The following is a 23,238-nucleotide window of genomic DNA, read 5'->3' as shown; positions in this document are numbered from 1 at the left end:
CATTATAAATCAGTGAAGTACTTATTAAAAGCAATAATAGTTATTTAATATCAGTAACTAATCGATCAATTTATGAATTTTTCATTTTCTTACATGGTAAATGAGAATGCTTTCTAAATTCACATATTGTTGAGTACAGTATAGTGATAATTCTAGTGAAAAGTTAATGAAATAATACATGTCTGTAGTACAGAAAAATAAAAACAAGTATCTTTTTAATATAACGAGTAAATATTGCTGGTCAGGTACTTGCTTTTTTGCTCGTTAAATTCGTCCTAATACCTAATAGTTAACAGGCAAAAAAATTATAAGATTATGCATTAAAAATTTGAAGGTAATCTGGAAAACTTACATAAAAGAGTCATACAAAAAATCAAATTTTACTACCTGGAAAAGTTTTTCGATATCGTACCACTTACGATAAAAACAATTTCGATTCGACCACTAGTTACAAACAAAATTGAGTTGATCAAGTAAAATGGCTCATAAGTATGTTGTTTATAAACACGATTATTTTATTCACCTATATTTTTATTCTTGTTGTCATTCACAAATGTAATATGTTTAAAGAACATACGATTTAGGAAACTGAAAAGTACAATTTAGGAGACTGGTTGTCTTAAATCGTACTTTTCAGACGTGATTTGAAAAACACCTATAACAGATTATTTTGTTCTCGAAAAAATAACTATATACTTTCCTCTATTTTCTTTTCAATCAACCGAAGTTTTCGTTCTAAAGCAAAATTTTTGAGTATTACAACCATTTAGAAATTCCTCAAATTTACTTTGGAAACTAATCGATCTTTAAGCAATCGTACAGTTCTACTTGCGCGACAACGAACCTTTCATCATATCCTAAATTTGTAATTGCAAATGGAAACCACAATACACTTTCAATTTGGCTAGTATTTAGTGAACTAACAAGAAATACGAATTTAATAAAGCATTGAAATCTTTGATAACAGTACTCTATTATTGGTCAATTGCGATTAAAATCAACACGTGTTCTAAAGCTTATTTTAAAACTTTCATTTAGGCTGAAAGAAGTTAGGTTTCTATAAATCGAGCAGCAATACGTTCTCGTGCAATATTGGCGGTTTAACGAGTATTAATGACTCACCTGTGGCTGAGGAACGCAAGTTAGATCTATGATGTCGCCCAGCAGGTCAGGATCCATTACTCTAATACCCGGAAGTATTGTCGAGCCAACTGGAAGGTCCTCTTCGGCTACGGCCTCGTATGGTACACCTAGGAAGCGCGGAGGGTTATCATTCTCATCGAGAACTATCACGTATGCATCGACACCGACGATATTTGGTTGTTGACCCGTGGGTACCTCATCTTCTAACGTGACACGGAAACGTATTGTGTCGTTTTCCTGGAACAGTCAAATATTTCACGATGAAAGGACCATGTTCCTATGTGCAAAATTTTTATTACAGGTAATAGAATAAACATTTTTTCAACTTAACATTACTGTATATATAATACAAAATGCTAAACGATAGTGAATAACAAAGGGTGAATGAACGTTCTTATGTTTGTTGTATGTGTAAACATATTTACTATACTTTATTATATTAACAGCTTTTTAAATAAGTTTTTTATAATAACCTTTACATATATTATTAAGATAAAAAGTAAAAACAAAGTACAAGTAGTCAATAAAAGTGTACGAGACCGCGAGAATTTCGAAAATCTGAAGTTGAAAGCTAGAGAAGTCAAATTTTTTCCTAGAAAATGATTTATTTACACATTAAAATAGGGTATAAGAAAAAATTATAAACGAAATTGTACAAAGTTTTTGTCAAAATTAACTGTTATACTTATATTTTTTACACGATTACTTTATGTGTCTGACAATACTAAAATTTGCTCTGTCATCTTTTCGGATTTCGTTCTACAACTTAAAGAATATGTTTTTGATACATTAAATTATTAAATTATGGTTTTTCCATAAGAGTCTGTTGTACAAAAGTTTCCTACCCAATTCTAAATTGGTTTTAATCATATATCAATAAATATACAGTCGTCTCAGTTTCATTATAAGTTTATTTCTTAGGAGGAAATATCATATTGCAACTTATTCTATCATAATATATAACCATTACACATTCAACATTATTTAACAATTTTTTTGGGATAATGTTATTGCAGTAGAAGTTTGAACGATAATTACCGAAGCCAAAGTACAAATTAGTGAAGTATAAATAATTGGTTCGCATGGAACTCCCTTTAAGCTGAAACTTCAAGCAGGGATTAACTACTCTACGAATAGTTGGGATAATGAACATTAATTGAGAGAAAAACAAGTGCTGACGCACCTTAAAGAAGAGCTTGCTAAAGCGAGTGGCATCTCGTTTGAGAAGTTTGAAAGTTTAACGAACAGACTTTTTTTGTTTGTACATCAAAAACAGCATATTCAAACTTGTCCCGCGTTAAATACAGTGTTTACATTGAAGCTTTCGTGGCTCAGAGAAAGCTTTCTGAAAGAGTTCTTTGGATACCTATGTTAAGTCTATGTTACTACCAACTAACAAAAAAATATACAAAATGAAGAGCATGATAAAAAGTGATTTCTCTTGTACCATAAAGGGTATTTGCGATAAATGTTTGCAAACGCAGTAACCTTTCGAGTATCAACATAACTTGTTTTATTTGCATTCATGGAATCGCGTAATAAGAATGTGGAATATATTAAACATTGAACAATGTTTTCACATCACAAAACGTGGAGTAAGATGAGAAAATAAAGTTGATATTATGAAGAATTTAACGCAACTGTTACTTCTTTAGAATGAAATATCGCAGCCTCATGTTTCAACTCCTGAACACTACCTTTCCGCAGTACTGCTGATAGGTCTAAAATATTCAGAATACACATACAGTGTAGATTTTGTTATACCATTGTAACTATTTTTTTAAAACTACTTATCAACTAATAATAACAATAGAAAAAATAAAAATATACACGTTTGTAAAATATAGAATAGTATTTATTCTGTTTTGTACATGTAATGTGTTTTATAAATCACACATGTACTTAAAAAATGACACAACTCAAAAAACATGATTTTTGAAGAACAACTATAAATCAGTTTGGTAAATGCATCTCTATCCATTATAAAAAGTTTACTAATTAAAGTTCAAAATTATAGAATTTATTCAGAGAAGTCTTCAAATGTCATTGCAAATTATTTAAATAAGTGTAAGCAAATTATTCAAGAGTAATTATTTAAGTAAGATAACTTTCATTAAGTAAACCTACTCTTTATGTCATCTTATCTATTTCATAAATAATTTTGTCCTAAACTCATAAATAGCTTTTTGCTTTTCTTTAGAAAGATATTTTTTTGAGTTGTCACTTTTGTAATACACGTGTGAAATGTTTCCTTGTAGTACCTACATTTGGTACCATTGGCAAGCCAAATGTTTCTGCGATTCTCAAGCAAAACAACGCGAGTCATATATTCTTATTTTCATCATATTAGTAGCTGAAGCTTAGGACTTCGATTTTATATACCATTGCTTCTTTAGTTAAACTATGATCCCAGCAAAAGTACATTTAGTGCGAAAATATTTTCATTATGAACTTATATTTTATTATATTTTTGTGTTTCAAGAGAATAGTTCTTTTGATTTAATCTTCTTCTAAAAATACAAATTCCATTTTATATCAGTGAATATATGTAGATATTGAGGTGTTTGAGGAAGTAGGAGCAAACGTGACATTTTGTCAACCATTATTTATTTTATCAAATTGATTCTCGACAGGCAATATATTCCTATTGCTATGCTTTATTAATTTTATGCTTCTTTCCGGTATAAATTAAGGTTCCATAAAAAAGAAAACTTCTTTTAAGCGTTTCAGCGTTTATAGTTCTAGTAGTAAAAGCAATCTTTTCTGTCCCCACTCTGGCAGGTCTGGCGGAAGCCAGGCTCAACCACTCCTACGCTACGCATGTATTTAGGTACTTTAGATAAAAAGTGGAGGTAATATTTCAACTTTTAAACTATCTTGTAGGTACAGTTATAATTACATACGTATAGGAAGAAAGGGATGAACCTGTTTATGAACCGCTCCCTTACCAACTCGAACGAGCTTAAAATACGTTCTTAAAAACGTCATTTTAAGCAACTTTTTCCTTCACAAATATGCGTCATGTTTTAGTCTTCGAATTATATGCAACGATATTTTTAATATTACGCCTTGGACTGAGATCTTAATGACCTCGAAATTGAGTAGAAAATTTAAACAATACAAATTGAATTTTAATACTAAACCTACCATGCGCTGTCAAATGACCGTTTTTGAAATTTCGTTTAGAATTTTTCGTATACAACGTTACTGTATCACCATGTAGCTTATTGACGTTTCCTATAATGTACATACAACCTATTTTTCAATATTCACAACTTTCTTTATTGTTTACTTTCCGAAAAAAATTTATAGCATGTCTAGTCTACCACGAACGGTCATTTGACTATTTCAAAAATTCATGTTATTTACTTTACTTTTTGTTATTTACTTTCTATTTATTTATTTGAAATTGTTTTACGAGTCTACAATGTAATTGTGGATCTACAGTGTAGACAAACGCACGATTGGAACAAATGCATAGCGTTCTTTGTACGACAGTACGGTCTTGTGATCCGAACAGAGAGCATCAAACTTTCACAGTGTATAATAGAAATTATTACAGTGGTATAAGTGATAGTTTCGACAAAATCAACAGAGCCAACAATATTTTGTGGTATGATTTACAATTGTTTTATTTTTTATTTCTGGTCTCAATGTTTTTGCTCCATTTGATTTATATTTTTATATTTTAGTTTTTATTTTATCATTTGTATATTCATCCCCAAAAATGTCAAGACATTCGAGGAATATCAATTTATTAGACAAAATAAATAATATCGACGAGGATTGTTCGGAAGATGATCAAGAAGTTTCCGATATTGATAATGATACAGCAGAAAATAATTGTGACTTATTTGGCAGCGATACGGACGAAGAGAATATTTTGTTATTCTCTTTTAGTATACGAAGAGGACAAAAAAGAAAGAGATTTATAGTAGTTCCTAAAATGAAATGAGGACCAGAAAAATATTTTGTTTACTATCCAATTGGCTAAAATCTCTTTCTGTATTAAGATACATATGTTCTTTTGAAGCGGTCATTTGACCGCTCATGGTAAGATTAGGTATACATGAAATGTCGGTAGGTTTAGTGTTAAACAAATAGAATTGTTTTTAACGAAACTTCGTTGGGTCACCACAGGGTGATATGTGTGGGATGGTTGACGCGTGGTTACCGCTAGGTGCCAGCCAATGGTAACCACGCACTACGCATTTAACCAAATTTTCTGTTCGAAAAAATCATTGGAATCGACGAGGACCCAGGCTAAGAGCGTTAATTACTGTGTGCTAACTCTAACCGATCACCTGCCTCGTCCCCTCCCTCTACTTTCATTTTCACATATGGCAAGACAGCACTGTTAAACTAACAATATTTATCTCTTTTTAATAAAATCAAATATTTTCAATTTAATAATACTACATCTAGATATATGTTAAAAAGGGGGCAGAACAACCGATCAGTACACAGTAATTAGTGCCAATACATTCAGAAGTTCACATTGAGTCCATAGATCAAGAACAAAACATATTTTACTCTATAACTCAAAAACTACAACCGAACGGCGCATGTTACGTAAAGGAAGAAGCTGTTTAAAATGTCGTCCCTAGTATCATATTTCAATCTTTGTTGATTGAATGAACTTTTTCGCAGATTATAATACAGTCCTATTTTAAAAAATTCATTCGATCATTGCAAGCACAATCGCTACTACACAAGAATATGTAGATACATTATTGTTTATGTTAGAGGGTTAAAAATCGAAACCAAGTTTCTTGGCTGTTGCTACGTACAACGTTGATACAAAATTATTTAGATCAAGAACTTCTTGCCGTGGAATAAAACGTGTATAAGAATATTATAATAAGACAATTATATCACAATAAATATTTCCGAAAGCAAATTGTCTAGAAACTGTAGCGACTCGCTCAAGTTTTAAACTTCTACTTCGTGACCTCGAAGAACGACCGTCCACTACAAGAGTCAAGATCGAATGGTGAACGATCGATCTTATGAAAGAGGAGCTACGTAACCCCCTTGGTTTCTCACGTAGGAACTTGAACACGTTCGTGACCAAATCCAAAGGCTTCTTTGAGAGACAGTAAAACTTGTGTAGTAAGTTTGTACCCTTGGGCGAACTTTCATACACGTGGATACTTATATGTACAAACCAGAACGATACTGACTTTTGTCGAATTGAATTTCTGGTAACGTCATGTACATGTATAAAGTCGAGAAACTAACGGGGTAAGGAAAGAAACGTGTCATACTTTTGAGATATTTTTTATGAATTGGTTGAACTATATTTTGGTTGCTTGAAGTTTTTATTATAATATGTCTATTATAATAAATTAATTATGTGTAAATTTACTGCTTGTCATTTATATAGAATTAGAAACGCGTAGTAAAACAAAAGAATATAGGTACAATCGCACTTATAAGAGAATATCCCGAAGTGTAAATGTTTGTAGATTAGCAAGAAATATTAGATACGTATTTTTTTATCTGATGGTATCCATGTTAAAGGGGTGAAAACCACCCCCGATGTTGGAGGTGGAAAATATATTTTGCTTATATTTCAGAAACTGTCCGTCATAGGCGAAAAATGTAAATTAGGCGATTATGTACATGTTGTCAAGTGACGAATCAGCCTGCGAAAACAGTATTTCAAAATACCTACATGTTTAAAAAATATATTAAAAAATGATACGTTTTTGTTGATTTTCCGTATCAATTATTACTTTATTCTTTCGTAAATTTGGATGTAGATATTATAGACCTAAATACAAAATACGGATATTTTGGAATTTGGAAGTTTTGCATTGTAAAAGAAATAATAGAATTCAAAGTGTATCCATATTTCTTGTGAAATTGTGTACTGGAACAGATTATTTCAAGAAGTTTAATAGTCTTATAATATTCATCAGTGTTATGATATGTACTGTTAACTGTTCATTAAATTGACCAAAAATAACATAACTAAAGATGATCCCTCCATATACATTAACCATAAATTTCGGTTATTTATAAATAATAAATGACAATGTAAAATATTGCAATAACAAGTTATACATATTTACAACACTGATCGATTCAGGAGTGATTTACATTTCGAAATTTCCGTACGAAATTTACGCTATTTTTGGTCAATTTAATAAACAGCTAACAGCGTATATCATAACACTGTGACAAATATCATAAGACTGTGTATTAAATTTTCATGAAATAACCTGTTATAATTTTGCCATTTAAATAACCAGTAGATAATTTTGCGGATAAACTTTGAATGCAATTATTTCTTTTACAATGCGAAAATTCAAAATTCGATATTAGGTTTATAGTATCTTCATCTAGCATAAACACGTAATCGTCAAATTTACGCTTTTCGCCTATGATAGATAGTTTCTGATATAAGCAAAATATGTTCGTAGCCCCAACTTTGGAGGTGATTTCCACCCCTCTAACATGGATATCGGCAGATATAAAGAATAAATGTCTAATACTTTTAGCTAATCTACAAACCTAACAAGTTTCATCAAAATCGAATATTTACACTTCGGGATGTTCCCTTATTAGTTCAAAATATGATATTACCCTCTCCAAAATTAAATGAAACATTTTATAGCAAGTGGGATCAAATTCTTTGGTAGTTTATGAAGAGAAGAAACAAGTATCAACAAAAAGAAGTATAACAAAATGTCGATTCTGATTGAGAAATCAATCTATAATTAAAAAACACTCCTCGTGATTGAATTATCACATTTTTTTTATATAAAAATGTTGTAAACATTCATGCACTTCAAGAACACAAAATCATTGCAAATATTTTTACTTTTTACAGAAGTTTATGAAATTTGTTAATTAACGTCATAGTAACAGTATTAGTAAAAATGGAGTAAATGAATTTAACCATTTATATATTTTTATTTAAAATACGTTTGGTAGAATTCTTCGACATTTAGGTTTTAATGTATATAGTTACCCAGTACATTGCTATTTTTAAAAGGCATTCACAACAGTGACTATTTTAATGTTGACTGTAACGAAAGAAGAGTTAATGTTCTAGAAATTACACAGGAGATTATTAAAATTTTCTGCATGTGTTGCATAGTGCTAATTCCTAACTTCTCTATAGCGATTGATGAACCGTGATAAGTTTCATGTGCAGGTACTATTCAGTTTCCATATTCTTGGAGTCCTAAGTAAGTACATACATATGTAGCAAGACTCTACACTTTTATCTTGCTATAGGTGAATAAATGAATGGGCATCTCTTATCCATACAAATTGATTTCATAACATTAAATTGATTGAAATTGGTTATATTATATAGACACTTCTTAATATACAGTGTCATCTTCTTAGTATTTAGGAAGTTATAAGTCCTTCGGCTACTACACAGATTACGATATTACGATTTACGCTTGAGAAAACTTCAATTTGTGTGTACGGTCCTAAGTGAGGTCTGGAGTCTTTACCTCATAAAGAAAGTGTTAACCTTCTTGTTTTGAAACTCTCAGAGCTGTAAACTTTAGGATTACACTGCCGTTACTACCTCCCTGTATTTTCTTGAGCAACAGTGCAGATTTAATCTAACCTTTGTCTCTGTTTACTGCAAACTAAAAGCATTTCCTTTAACTTGTATACGTATGTATATTTACTTTCCAAACATTAAAATGTGTACTTCAGTGCACGTGTATTAGTCTAAAATTTAAAGTCAACATTTTCGAAACAGAAGTATAGTGATTATAATTTATATAAAAAAATATATAGCGATTTCATGTAGTACCAGTTCTGAGACACTCTGTACAGTATAATGTATATTCATATTAACTGTAATACAATACTAGAATAAAACGGAGATAGATCGGACATCGTGGCATGCGTTTCATACGTTTATTGACATCATTCCTAAAGAAAGAAGCAGTCGTTGGTTCCTTACTTCTTTATTATATCTCTGCTGCAAGGTAGGTAACAAAGGACGACAAAACCATGCGATTTAACATAATAGGTGCAATTTAGTAGGAGGTCAAGAATTCAAATACACCGCACGGTTTTATCACGTACGTCACCCTCGTGCATACGACGGTACTCGTAATAAACGAACAATTCCCGACTACAGTAATTTTGACTTGACAGACCAAAAGAACTTCCTTTTCCGTCGGTATACAAGCATCCGCGTTTCATCCCGCCTCTTCGCTTTCCTCTTCACAACCAGACAAGTACGTATGTATGTGTACTTAGCGGTTGTGTCTGGCTAACCTTGGAAGTATTTCTCCTCCCCACCGGAAGTGGCTCAGTCACGCAACGCTTCTTTCTTCTTTCTCCTCCTTTCTACTTCTCCTCTTCGATTCTCCTTTTACACCCAAAGTTATCTTTTCGTATTTCTGTTCGCCTTTATGTCCTACCTTTGTTTCTTCCTTTTCTTTTCTTCTCCTTAATGTTTTTGGATAACCCTCTCTCTTTCTTGAGTTTCCTGTCGGGTGCAGATGGAGAAGTGGAACAACCTAGCCACCTTCGACACAATGCAGGCAGCCGTTTCTCGCTTGACCTAGTCCTTGGGTCGCGAACAGCGACTTGCTACCTTTGCCCATCATGTATCGCGACTACGTGCACAGAATTGCGTTGCGGTATTGGACAAAAGCTCTACAGGAGCATGTTCCGCTTGCTTTTGCGCTTTTATTTCGATGGCGGTGTCGCGATACGACTGGTCCGTGCATGAGCAGCAAACAGCCTGTGTACGATTAGTCCGCTTTGCGACGACCTTTATTGGCTCGATCGCAACGAAGCATTAGCCGCGCGACGAAATTTCGGCAAATTGCTCTGCGCCAGCCGTTTATTAAACTGGTATCCACCGCTTTGACGATCGTACATGGCCGAAAGAAACTATCGAGGTAATTGCGTGGCCATGGGACTCTAATCGAGGTCTCGGCGCTTTTATCGATATAACGTTAGCACTTTATAAACATGGACAGATAGAATTTCGCCAAATTAATCTATTGTGCCAATTTTATTTCATACAACTACCTTGGCGTCTACGACGATGCTAATTTTCTAATTTTTATGTTACACAATATAGGTCGTCGCTTGGTGCCATTTCCATTAGGTAAACCTTAAATATTTTTTTATTCGTTGATTAGTTAAAAATAGCTAATATAAAGAAATTCTAAGACATTTTACCAACATTCCGAGTTGAAAATTCTACTAAAAATATTTCTTGTTTGTTGTCATTCATTCTTGCAACGTTCCTATTATCTCTAGGATAGCCTTTTTATAAGTCATACTGAAATTGATGGATTATTTTGTTCCTATTGTTAGTTTATAAAAAGTAGGTTTAACATATGTTTACACAATTGCCACGAAGTTCCAAGTTGCAGTTAGCTTGAAATTGAAAATAAATGACTAAAGTAATAACAAAGAATTAGTAAACAATTCAATTAAATTTGTATTTCAATTGAGTAGTTTATAATAAATTACAGTAGAGTCTCCCGTATCCGAAATAATAAGGAGACAAAAGTGGCCGGATAAGGAAATTGTCCGATAATAGAATAATCACTTTTTTAAATTCTAAGCTACATTTATTGAAGCAGAAATTATAGTTTATTGACGTATGTATAGGTCCCATATCTTTTTGGCTGAGAATTACACAAGTATTCCAACATAAGTAATTGTGTAAAATACTGGATATAATTTTATAATTTTCAATACCATGTTTTTATCTTCTAATGTCTGTAACTGTAGATCTACCGATACTATGCATTTTTGTCATTTTTGTCGTATTTTCACCACTTTCAAGAGTTTTGATTATTTCATATTTTGTTCCAATAGTAGATATCCTAATTATTAAGCTTATCACGTTTCTCTGTTTAATTATTTTAGGAGTTGTTTAACCTATAAATCATTGCAGTTTGAAGCATAATATTGCTTAACATCTGTTTCATGAAAGAAAATTTTTATATACGTTAGATATAATGTATTAATAATTAATGAATTGAAAATGTTCAAACAAATGTAATGTCCCTATTACTGTTACTAGAAAAGTCATCGTGTCCATGTATCTGCCACCCAATAACTGTCAGCGCCACTGACTGTAATCCGATGACTGACAGTTGCTGCTATTGACACGGAGACCCAATTATAGATAGTCCTTATTATTGTCAAGGAGATCCAATTATAGACAGTCAATTTTACTGCAAATTCCAATTAAGTTTCTTTTCATTCTTTCCCTTCATCGTTTTCATAAGATTTTTAAGTGACTAAATTTCAAGCACCTTACATACGTACAATACAAACTGCAGGTAGGTAAATGTTAAATAGCAAAAACAATTAATAAATTTAAAATAGAAGTACAAGAACTGGATAGTTGTAAAACGCTACTTACAAAGTGAAAAAATTGCCAAATCAAGGATTAAGTAAAGTCAGGTAAGGGTTAGAATTGCATGTGGTAGTCATGCATACGCAACAATGCACGACATGTTATTTTGTACCGACTACTGACGGCAGTGATATGAATAAATGGAAAAATATCGTCCCCAGTGATGTCACCGTTAATTATTATAAGTTAACAGATAGAAATCCTTCTTTTGTTCGTTGTACATATATTAGAAATTCATTTTGTGTAACAGATATAAGACGAATAGTAAAATTACCGTTCTTTTTGTATTATGACTTTTCCCTTACTTTCTACTTAAATCAGTTGCGTTTCTGCTCCTCAAACAGCACATTTGCCTTCTAATATTTATTGTTATATATAAATAAAAATAGATATATAATGTTTCTGTGTTGTTACCTAACACGAAGTTCAAATTTTGCACTAAAATCTTTTTTATTTGTAATTTTCTGTACATTACTTCGCTATTAAGTAAAGCAACTGAAGTGGCAGTTATAGGGATATTAACATTAATTGGGACATCTACTCAATGAAAACTATACATTTTCGTTTAATTCTCATTATGATGTATGCCAGAGCTAGGTAACTAGTGCTATACACAGCACTCCTCTCCACGCGATCGGAGGCTGCAGTTGTCTAGCTCTGGTGTACGCTGTTAGCTTCATGCTAAATTGTTATAATTAGGATATGTTCGACAGGAAATGTACCACCATTATCTGTAACCATTGCCACGAAACGCTGTTCGGGTAACAGAACATACCAATCGATGGTTTAATGCACAAATGTTGTATGTCCATTTCTAGTCAAGTTTAAAATTTTTATAATATAAAATCCATTTATAATATAATATAAAATACACCATCGAAATAATAGTACATTCAGATAATGAAATATTCAGATAATAACATGTTCGGATGTTAAGAGCATTTGGATACAGAAGGCTTTACTGTACTATTTTCCGCAAGATAACGCAATTGTCCAATCATACAAATCAATCATTCCAACAGTGTTCACTAATTAGTTTCGATAGCCGTATTTCTACCGTAATCTTCTCAATGTGTTTACAGAAAAAGTACTATAAAAGTTATCCCTAGTGTGTTTGGTCTATTATCATATACTTCTATATTTATTATGATATTACTTTCTGCTAGCTTTAATAATTAAGTGGGAAATGTAACGAGATTCCGATCCCATTATACATTGCATTCCTATCATGGTCCATTTAACAAAGAAACTGCTTGTTGCGAAACTCATTACCGGCTTATCGGAAATCGTCACTATAAATTACGCAATTAATGGCAGCTATAATGAGAGCGTCATCAATGGTTAATCGCCAAATTTTCCCATCATATATGGTGCAAAGAGAATTATAGTTCAACCAAATACTAACCACGTTTGCGGTTATTTTTCGTCCCTCATCTCCCTCGAATTCATCAATCTGATTGCGATTGTACATGTATAGCGAATCTATAAGTTTTCCCGCAAACAAGGTATGGTTAGAAATTCGTTCTACCTAGCTGGAATTCGTCTGACTGGACTGGAAATTTTACGCTAAAGCCGGTTCCCGGTATTATTCTTGATTGGTAATTTTGGACTTCTTACCACTTAAAAAAAAATTAAAACATTTGGAACGAAATATTTCATAATTAGTTCGTAAAATATAAAATTTTATATAAAGTTTATGGTTCGTTTATATAAAAATGTTCGATAATAAGTGCTGTATACAGGGTGGTTCACCAGATATTACCACCTCGATTTACATAATTATTATGAAACGTAGTTAAGAATGTTTCAGGTAGAGTTGAAAGAGTTTTTTTTATGTAGACGCGTAGAGGACACATAAAGGTCATTACTGTTTTTTTAAATGGGATTATATATTTTTGATCGCACCAGTCAATGCAGCTTGTTATTTTTTACAAAAATGTATTAATCATCGCGTCTAGAAAAAATGTCCACGAAGTGGACCTTGAAGATCTGCAAGACCTTGCACAAAAATTTTTGATCAGGATATCAAACCAAAAAGTCCAAAGTCTGCAAGGTCTTACGATTGCTGAAAGATGGTCTGACTAGGAAACATTTCGAGAAAGATCTTTTTCTAACCAGAGACCATAAAGAAAATATACAATCTTGTAACAAATTTTAATCTATACACATATTTATAATTAGTAGTCTTTAGAAATCTTTATGGCGTCAAAAATATACCATTGTTGTTATTTGAATTTACTTTAAATTTGATTTTTTAGCTGTATGCATACAATTTGACAAGTTTGATGCACTAAGTTTATCAATCTGACAGCAATGAAAGACTACTATTTTTGTATGCATTAAAACTCAAGTACATTTACTGTAATATCAAATTCAATATAGTACCAAATATTTCATAAAGAGAAAATGTAAACGATTCTCGTTACATGTTTGAAAACGTTCCCAGTACGTGACTTGTTTTAAATGTAATTTTATTTCTATCTATTTTGGTGCACTCCGTGACCCATATTATCCCACTTTAACCAAACTTAATGTATGCGTCAGCGTTGTTGTACATAAAGCATCATGAAAGATGCATTTATTAGTACTCCGTGGAGTGCATGATCATTGGTTCCATTTTGCTCGCAGAAACACTTGAATCTGTGCGAAGCCATTTGCATAGCACAAGGTGGTGAACCGCATATGTAGCCTCTATAGATATACCAACATCACATTGATATCTGGCATAAACGCAACCTCGTTAGGAACGCGCATTGCAATTCACGGAACTGACATGGACCTCTTCTTCTCATCTCCCGTATCAATTTTGGTTAAACTGAGAGACCGTGATGTTTTAGTCATTCTCTTCTTATTCATTTTGTTCATTTAGAAGCATGCTACTCCAACGAAAGTTTATCGACTTCACGAATATACATATAGTATCCCCGCACAGTGTGATAAATCGTCAATGTAGCTGAACAAAACGCAGGAATTGAAAACTGTTAGAATATCGATTTCAGTTCTCGTAACAGTTATGAAAAATCGAAATAATGTTATAACTGTTATTGAAATAACGGTTCTAACCTAATATCGATTTCCGTTACGATTCTACTATCGGTTCTGTTTTGGTTTTACTTGAGTTTCATATCGGTTATGGTTCTAGTATGGGTTCTGATACCGATTCTATTTCAGTTATAGTTACAGTTATGGCATTGGTTTTACTTTGATTCTACATATAATGGGTAATTCTACATATAAGTGAGGAGTTAGGACTAAGGTTCTAACATCCATCTTTAAAAGTATCATAATCATATGTAATAACTATATGTATTTTGGTTTTGTTTATTTTTTTTATTTTATAAATGTCTGTTACATAAGTATTTAAAACTGAATAACGAACTTGTGTTATCTGGAAAAAAATTAATTCATAATTGGCACACTGAAGGAAAGTTTTACTTAGAAATTCCAAAATTAATAAAGAGAAGTAAGACAATAGTGCAGTACGTGGCAAAGAATGTTAAATCAAGTGAAGATTTATTAAATAAACAACGCAAAGGAGCTTCGAAGAAACTAACTCTCCGAGAAGAAAAAGCAGTAGTTAAAGAAATAAAAAAGAATTTGACTACAAGTGGCTAAAAATGTTCAGCATTCGCTTTAAGATCGTTCAATAAAGAAGTATCTGGAGAAATCTGCAGAAAAATTTTGCGGAAAGAAAGTTTTAATGGCAGAGTAGCTAGGAAAAAACCTCATATTAGTTAAACGAACCGTATGAAGCGATTAGAATTCGCAAAAAAGTATACTGATAAAGACATTAACTTTTGGTGACATGAAACTTGTTTAATTAAGATGGATGTACAATGATATAGAGAAAACGAAACACGGGGTTTGAATTAAAAAATTTAAAAGGCTCTGTCAAGCACGGAGTGGGTTCGGTCATGGTATGTGGCTGCATAACTGCCAATAATATTGGTGATTTAGTTTTTATTAATGGGTAATGGATAAGACATACTATTTAAACATTTTATGGGATCATTTGTCATCAAGTGCAACAAAATTGCGATTGGAAAATAATTCTTACTCCCAGCACAACAATGACCCCAAGCATACAACTTATAGTGTCAAACAATGAATCTTATGTAATAGTTCACATGTCTTATCAACACTACCCAAAGTTCCTGATGAGAACCCCATTGAGCATTTATGGTTCGAAATTGAAAGCAGATTGAAGAAATTTGAAATTACGAGCAAGAAAATGTTAAAACAAAAAATTATGGATATTTGGAACACTGTTGAAAAAGAATGTACGCAACAATTAGTTAAAAATATGCCGAACCGTTTAAAAAGTATAATAAGACATAAAGGAGGTCTGACCAAATATTAATTATTAAAACATTAATTATTCTTTTGTTATAATTTCAAAGGTACGAATACTTCTATGAATTTTGTTGAAGTTTACTAAAATCTCCATTTTTGCTCCACTGACACTTTTTTTTGCAATAACATTTATATTGTTTTGAAAGCTTAGTTATATCAACATATAATATTCTTCATGTGAACTTCATAAAATGTATTATAAATAAAACCGATATCAGAACTAATAGTAGAATCGTAAACGAAACCGATATTAGATTAGAACAGTTATTCCAGTAACAAGTATAACATCATTTTGATTCTTCATAACTGTTTCAGTGTGAATCTATATATAACAATTTCAAATAATTATTTTCGGAACCTAATCATTTCCTGGGCAAAATTCAATTTGCTGATCATCACAATTATTAAGAAAGATTTAGAACGACGGAAAACAGGTTCATAAATTAAGAGATTCGGTAGATTCTCACGGCAAGTACTTAAGTAAACGTGCGTGCGAGACGAAATCTTTTTTTCGCTACGAACAATTGGCCAACTGTGGGAATGTAAAAAACTATGTAAAAAACCAGGTAAAAAACATTTTTCGGCAAAAAGATGGAAACGGCAGTGATGGGGCATATAGAGGAGTAGGTGAGTGCAGCCGGGAGAAAATTGATCCGGGAGGTAAAACCCTCTTTATCCCTCACCCATCTCTCACGTAGTATGGCTCAATCAAAAGGTGGACTGAGTGTATAGATCATAGACTGCAATATATTGCCACTACTCGTCTTTGAAATGTTAACCTTAATGCTGCAAGTGTAGTTATGAAGCCATGGTTAACGTATTAATCTTAACATAATGGTCAGAGTAGTGCAGCCATGGCGGAGAAAATGTTCCCCACGCATTCTTCGGTTTCGCTGATATATAAAATTCCTTGTGATTATCATTAAAATACTATATAATATTGTGCCTCTCGGAAATATAGTGACTTCGTAGAAACAGCAAGAGTTCGAGTTCTTCATGCCTTCGACAATGAGTGTCTCGGTTGCACATCTGGCGCCCGGAAAGGACTCAAGAATGGTACTAAAATCGGGCCACTGTGAGACAGGAAATGGATTTTCTCTATTCTTCGGTCACCGTTTCAGCCCATACCCATCATCATTTCTTCAGGCCCGGCATCCTTTGGTGCTGCAGGCCCTTCTTCCTATGTTTTCGCCTGCAGGATATCGGCTATCTATTTGACACACGCCGCAAAAGATGTATCCAAAAGGTGGTTGAAAAAGTAAAGGATGTTTGGTATTCGTATGTACTAAGGAGGAGCTGCAGAACCAAGGGATGCAGGCCTGAAAAAAGTGGTGGAGAGTGTAGGAAGAAACGACAAACCGAAGGAAAGGAAAAATCCGTTTCCAGTCTCAGAACAACCCGACTTTAGCAACGCCTACAACCGATTACTTCATCCTAATTTGTTCTTTTTCTTATTATTGACTATGTTTAACCAATTTCTTACCATCACTTCATTACTGCTATGATTTCATAAATTACATACAACCATAGAAACATCATGTATAATAACTTCATTTTTAAAATAGTGTAGGCACTTACTTGTATTTTGAAAAGGGTCCTTGCCATTTAATTTTTTTTTATAACCAAACTAGAAATATAATCTAGTCCAATACAATACTGTTATAGTAACTCTCGAAATAATGAACCAATTCCTAATCAATAGTCATCAGGCTTTGGAAAATGTCTAGAACGACCACCTTCCAAAAATACAAATAACTTTAATCACCGCGTACAATTCATAAACCACCTTCGTAAGCAGAAAACTCTGAACGACATACCATATTTTCGATCTATTACTCCACTAAACTTACTTGAATACTCAAATATGCATGTATTGAAAATTACGTGAAATAAGAATAGTATTACCAAATCACAAACCCTTAAATTCGCGCTAAACGATTTCTATATATACACATATACATATGTGCATATAAATACGTATATACATGTATGTATATGAAATAAAATATGGGTATCCATCTATTAAAAATTGCATAAATTGTAATAAAAATATATTTATTATTTCTATACAAATATCGTTGTAATATTCGTTCTAAATATTGACCTCTACAAAAAACCAAGCATCCATTCGAAAGAAACTGGACAAGTCGGAAGAAACGCGTAGTTCAAATTGTTTCACGAGATTAAAAATACCTGAGCAGTTCGAATATCTTTCGCTTATCGACATTTTTTAGCAGTTCAGCATTGTTTTTAAAATATTAAAATCCTGATCCTGATGTTTCAAACTCATAATGCAGAAGAATAAAAGTTTATTCGCGACATTATTGATCTGATCACAGACAAAGGATTTTCCCTCATTATTTAACCTGGTAGCGCAATATTGGATTGCTTTGTGGCAAAATCATTTAACGCTCGTCTGAGTTTATCCTGGCCTCCTGTGTAAACAATAGTTGACGATTCACGTTGCAATCCGCTGGACAAAGGGAAACCTGACTCCTGGTGTGCTTTTATTGCGAATTTGGTGGGTGGTTGACCATCGACCATGAATGAAACACTTTCCTTCTTGCTCCTTTTTTAGGGCTATGCACACTGTCTCGATTGTCTGGCAATATCGTTATTTAGTATGGACGTTATACATATGTACAATTATTACAGGCTCACCTATAATTTGGGTTATTTAAAATTGTTTTTTTATAAAGCTATTTTTTTGTAAAACAACTTTTAGTTTCAGGGTATAAATATTCAAGTATTTTCTTAAATATACAACAATTTTAGATTTTACTGGAAAAGACAGACAGGTATTATATTTACTTTCAAAGTTTGCTTAGTTGAAATGTACAATTGCTTTTTAAAAATGAGCAATATTAAAGAACGTTCCAGAAACAAGTGACCAAATTTTAGAAACAAATTCTACTGAAGTATATTAAAAGTGAAAAGGTTGCATTATTAATTTCTTGTTTGTAATACACTTTAATAACAATAATAATGCCTGGTTTACTGAAAATATAACGAGAAATCAGTTTTTTCTACGAGGATACTTCTACAATTTCAGCAAAAATAGAAGTACTATTCAGAACAAAATACTAATAGTAGAAAATAAGATACATGTAGGAAAATATAATGTGAAATATCCTGTGGAGATAAAATATTCATATTTCAACATTCTTTCATTTTAGAAGTAAATAAAATACTAGAGTTCCAAGTTTCGGTACTTTATGTTTTAGTAATTATTTATACAAATATATGAATATTTTAGTATTGTAAAAAATTAATAATATAACAATGTTTAAAGATTTGATATTTGAAGTTCCAGTAAACGGTTCCATTAACATTAATTGTTAATAACGAAGTTTTTAACAATCTAAATAGCGTTGCAAATGTAATTATTCATAGGATTTTACTTTTTTAGTAGGTTTTAGTATGCAGATTTTGTATGTGTAACTTTCAATCTACTAATAATTATCTTTTTTCTTTTTTTGAACTTTCTTCAGTTCTCAAACTATTTATGTTTTGATTCAATCCTTTTATTTTTTTAATTAACCTTAGATTTGTTGGAAAAATATTTAATCATGTCGATTAATCAGATAATTAAAAAATCTGTGACAATGATATACTACTATAATAAATACTTTTGCTCCCCTATTAGCACATCTGTTTGGGAATCAATACATTGGAATTAACACATTACATGTATGTATCAGTGCGAGTGGAAGCTCAAACTATGATTTAAACAATACAAAATTATCTTTCGCCGTTGTGTTGTAATAACTTTCTTGAATACTGATGATTAAATAATTATCACTGTTGCTTGTTAAATTTGCATGAATTTTAAGCAATTGTCGAAATTACAATGAAAACACAAAGTATCTTAAAGTATAATCCACAAATCTATATGCCATCCTATTTGTTAATTAATTCTGCCATTTAAGCACTGCAATAAATAATTTAACTTCATTTACTATGTTTAATTTAAGAAAAAGAAGTAAACCATAAATATACACAAAATTCGCTGAATAAAATTAAGAAGAAAAATCATAAACATGATGTATGTATTTTCAGATTTCCATCAACTGGGTCAGAACATTGATTTCAAAGATCATTTCGAAAAAAATCTAATTTTGATCCCTTCTGAGTCATGGTACGATAAAAAATAGATAGCTGTCCGTCACTTTTGCATATTCACGATGAGCAATTAACGTCGGTTTGTCGGTTTTTCTCTGACCGTACAACGTAAACCTTGTAATCGCGTTAACTTCAAATTTACATGCAAAAATGATGTGCGGAAGGAAAAACGAAAGAAACAAGTAGGAACTCTATTTTTCGAGCAACGTGAAAGTTTACGAGTGTCACCAGTGCACGGTTCGTTTAACGAGCTAGGTTCAACGGAACAAGTTCCAATCGTTTCCACTTGACGATTCGCGGGCTGCTTCTCGCTTTGCCAGTAAATATGAAGCCGATGCGACGGCATCCGTTCCGTCGGACCTTCAATTCTGACCTTTGATCTCGGCTTGCTGCCTTCTTCCCTTACTCCAGTTTCGTATCTGTTCGCGTCCTCTGAAACTCGCTCTCGATCTGGAATTAGTTAAAAAGTCGAGAGAGCTACGATTGGTACGTGCCCAAAATAGGTAAGTCGGCCCATAGTCTTTCCCTGCTCGCCTTTTTCATTTATACGGACCTGGTCTCGGTTCAGTTCTGCATAAACGTGATGAAATTTATGGCTGAAATTTGTCGAATCGTTTTTGTCCAACAAAGTCGGGCTAAACGCCTTGCTTTTCCTTTCGCCCTGAATTCTCACGCGCGCCCCAGCCAGCCAAATTCTTCTGACTGATAATTAATTATAGCCAGACGCGCTCATCCTTTTTGGATTCTTCTCATCAGATGGACTTCGCAGCGTCCTATCGTTTCCTACTTGGGAATTCGTGATTTATTTCCTCTCTGCTAAACCGCGCTCTCCCTTGCGCCTTGCTCTCTCGTTCCGCATGATGAGTTTCCCGCTTCAGCCCTGCAGTGATAACCACTATGGTGTGATCACTTTCGCGTTCGGATTTCTGTATCGAAATCCTGATGATACATTGTGAAAAACATCCTCCTCTCTAAATATTATGTCGAGAATTAATCAAGTTTATCGTTTCATGAATTTTAAGGCCTCCAATAAGAATAAAATCAGGCCATCGGTGCTCCACATAGTGAATCTCGCGGAAACTGATGAAATGTCAGTTTCTAATTGACGCATCACGACCAGAAAGATCAATAAACTCGAGTTGTGCTACTTGTGCGCAGTTGTTACTACTTCAAAGTACTAATATGTCGTTGATCGGTTTTGAGGTACGCTCTTGAAGCTTCTCAAGATTTCCACGAGCACAGGTCTTATTGGATTTGAATTGAATAAATTTGTGGAGTGAATAGTCATAGAATAAAGTTTATACGTATAGAGTGAATACAAAGACGCTGTCTGTGTTCAAAGCGTAAAGTTGCTGTTGTGATTACGTCCTACAAGTATACTGAATACACTCTTAAGTTAGAATCATGTAAGAACAATGAATGTAAGATACCCACTTTTAAGACTTATTTATGTATTAACTACAAAAAGACATGATAATTGTACAAGGTGTCTTACTAAAAGTGGGAGAAATTTCAGCAATGATTTCAAATATAAGAATGAAACAAAAATCAAGAATAAGGAAATTGTAGTTAAGCCTCTATTTGTTAATTATTAGTGCTTCTATAATTGTGTTTACGAAAATAGAAATTAACGCAAACAATATGTAGTATACTTATGACGAAGCAAACGATGAAAGACTCGTTGATAATCATTGATCAAATTAAATGTTTTTTTTTCAAGTGTTTTTAATGTAATATTATTTTCTTTAACTATACATACACATTCAAACTACACGGTTCAGTGTATATCTATCACGTGTATATACGTCCATAAATTCGCATAAAATGCAAAAATCGCAGAATTTTTTCTTCCCGCTGGTCGTAATCCTTCCTCAACGTCAGAATACGTTTCCATCAAGCGAACAGCACCATAATACGTGAAATTAACGGGGAGACGGTGGATGGTTTTTCTTTCTAGTAAATCCTCATAAGAAAGGAAAGAGCAGCGATATTATTGTTGAAGCGTCAATAAAGCTTCGTTAAATCCTTGGGGATGACAAGATTATTGTTGGTAAGTATATTGCGTCCAGAATTGTGATGAACGTGCACGGAAATCGTATCGTCTAGAATTTTATGGAAAGACTTTATATTTCCGTTACTTGCACCTAGTATTTAACTAGCATCTTCTTTGCGGTGATGATTTTTTATAATCTTACTTTAAATTTGTCTTTTGAAGAATGATTTATATTGTTCATAAATTCATTCTCAGTCAAGCACAGCCGAAACTTTTATATAAAAATAATATAAATCTATATAAAAATTACAATAAACAAGTTTTAAATCAAATTACTGTTTTTCTTTGAATAGTTATCGAAATGTTATGAAAGAATCCTTCATTAAGAGTGATTCTAATACAATACATACAACAGCAATAGTCTTAATTTTGAGTTGGAATGCACAACTTTCTTCTTCATACAGTTTTTCAATAAATATTTGTTTCACTCTAGTCTGATATTGATACAGGTAAAAAATATTTTCAGCAGATTCAAACACCTGTAGAAACTAAGAAGAAAGAGAGCGTCAACGATTGGATTTGAATCTACGATACTTTCATCTGTGTATTGGCTGCCACACCCTTATATACTCCACCCAGGAATTCTCTGTTTTCCCCCCTTCGACTCTTTGCAGTATAATTTGAGAATTAGAGAAAACAAAATAACCTATTCATAAACATCAGTGGAATGCAAATGGTCCAAGAAACTGCAAAAGTTTTATCAGTAAAGCTGTAGAAAGTTAATCAGTTAAACTCTCAAAGGATTAAGACATTCCTTCAAGATTATCCGATCGCGATTTTTATTATATATTAGCAGCTTCTCTGACTGAAAATCCGACTGAGAAGTTGCAACTATGACAGTTTAATCTCACGGACATTTCAATTCACGGAATGCAAGTTCACGGGGATTTCACCCCGTTTACCCATCTAGACCAATCGGCACTGATTTAGTTCAACTAAATAGATTCACACGGCCATTTGCTTCGCATTGCGCGTGCTCAGGCTAATTCACCAGTGTGCGCAATAGCCACCCGCATTAGGCCGCTTATCTGGCATCCCTTTGACGACGTTGCTTTTCACGCCTCAAAGTAATATTCTTTGATAGAGCAGCGTGTCCGAACTTAATTACGCGGCCAACCTACCGTTTAATGCTTTGCCTCCTCAACAAGAATTTTCCGTCGTCATGCCAATGACAAGTGGTAAGGCTAATGGAATC

The 23,238-nt window shown here is 32.8% G+C and overlaps 1 protein-coding gene across 1 annotated transcript in view; it reads right to left on the bottom strand.

Moving 5' to 3' along the window:
* Positions 1–23,238, bottom strand: part of Cad87a (cadherin 87A) — a 298,057-nt gene that overhangs the window by 30,119 nt on the left and 244,700 nt on the right. The window contains exon 4 of the mRNA XM_076391323.1: positions 1,123–1,380. Coding sequence (XP_076247438.1) covers positions 1,123–1,380 — 258 coding nt within the window. The remainder of the gene's footprint in view (positions 1–1,122; positions 1,381–23,238) is intronic.

This window comes from Calliopsis andreniformis, chromosome 2, assembly GCF_051401765.1.
Source record: "Calliopsis andreniformis isolate RMS-2024a chromosome 2, iyCalAndr_principal, whole genome shotgun sequence".
Lineage (NCBI taxonomy): Eukaryota > Metazoa > Arthropoda > Insecta > Hymenoptera > Andrenidae > Calliopsis > Calliopsis andreniformis.
Note: the sequence above shows the minus strand (reverse complement) of the source record. Positions and strands in the feature narration are given on the sequence as shown.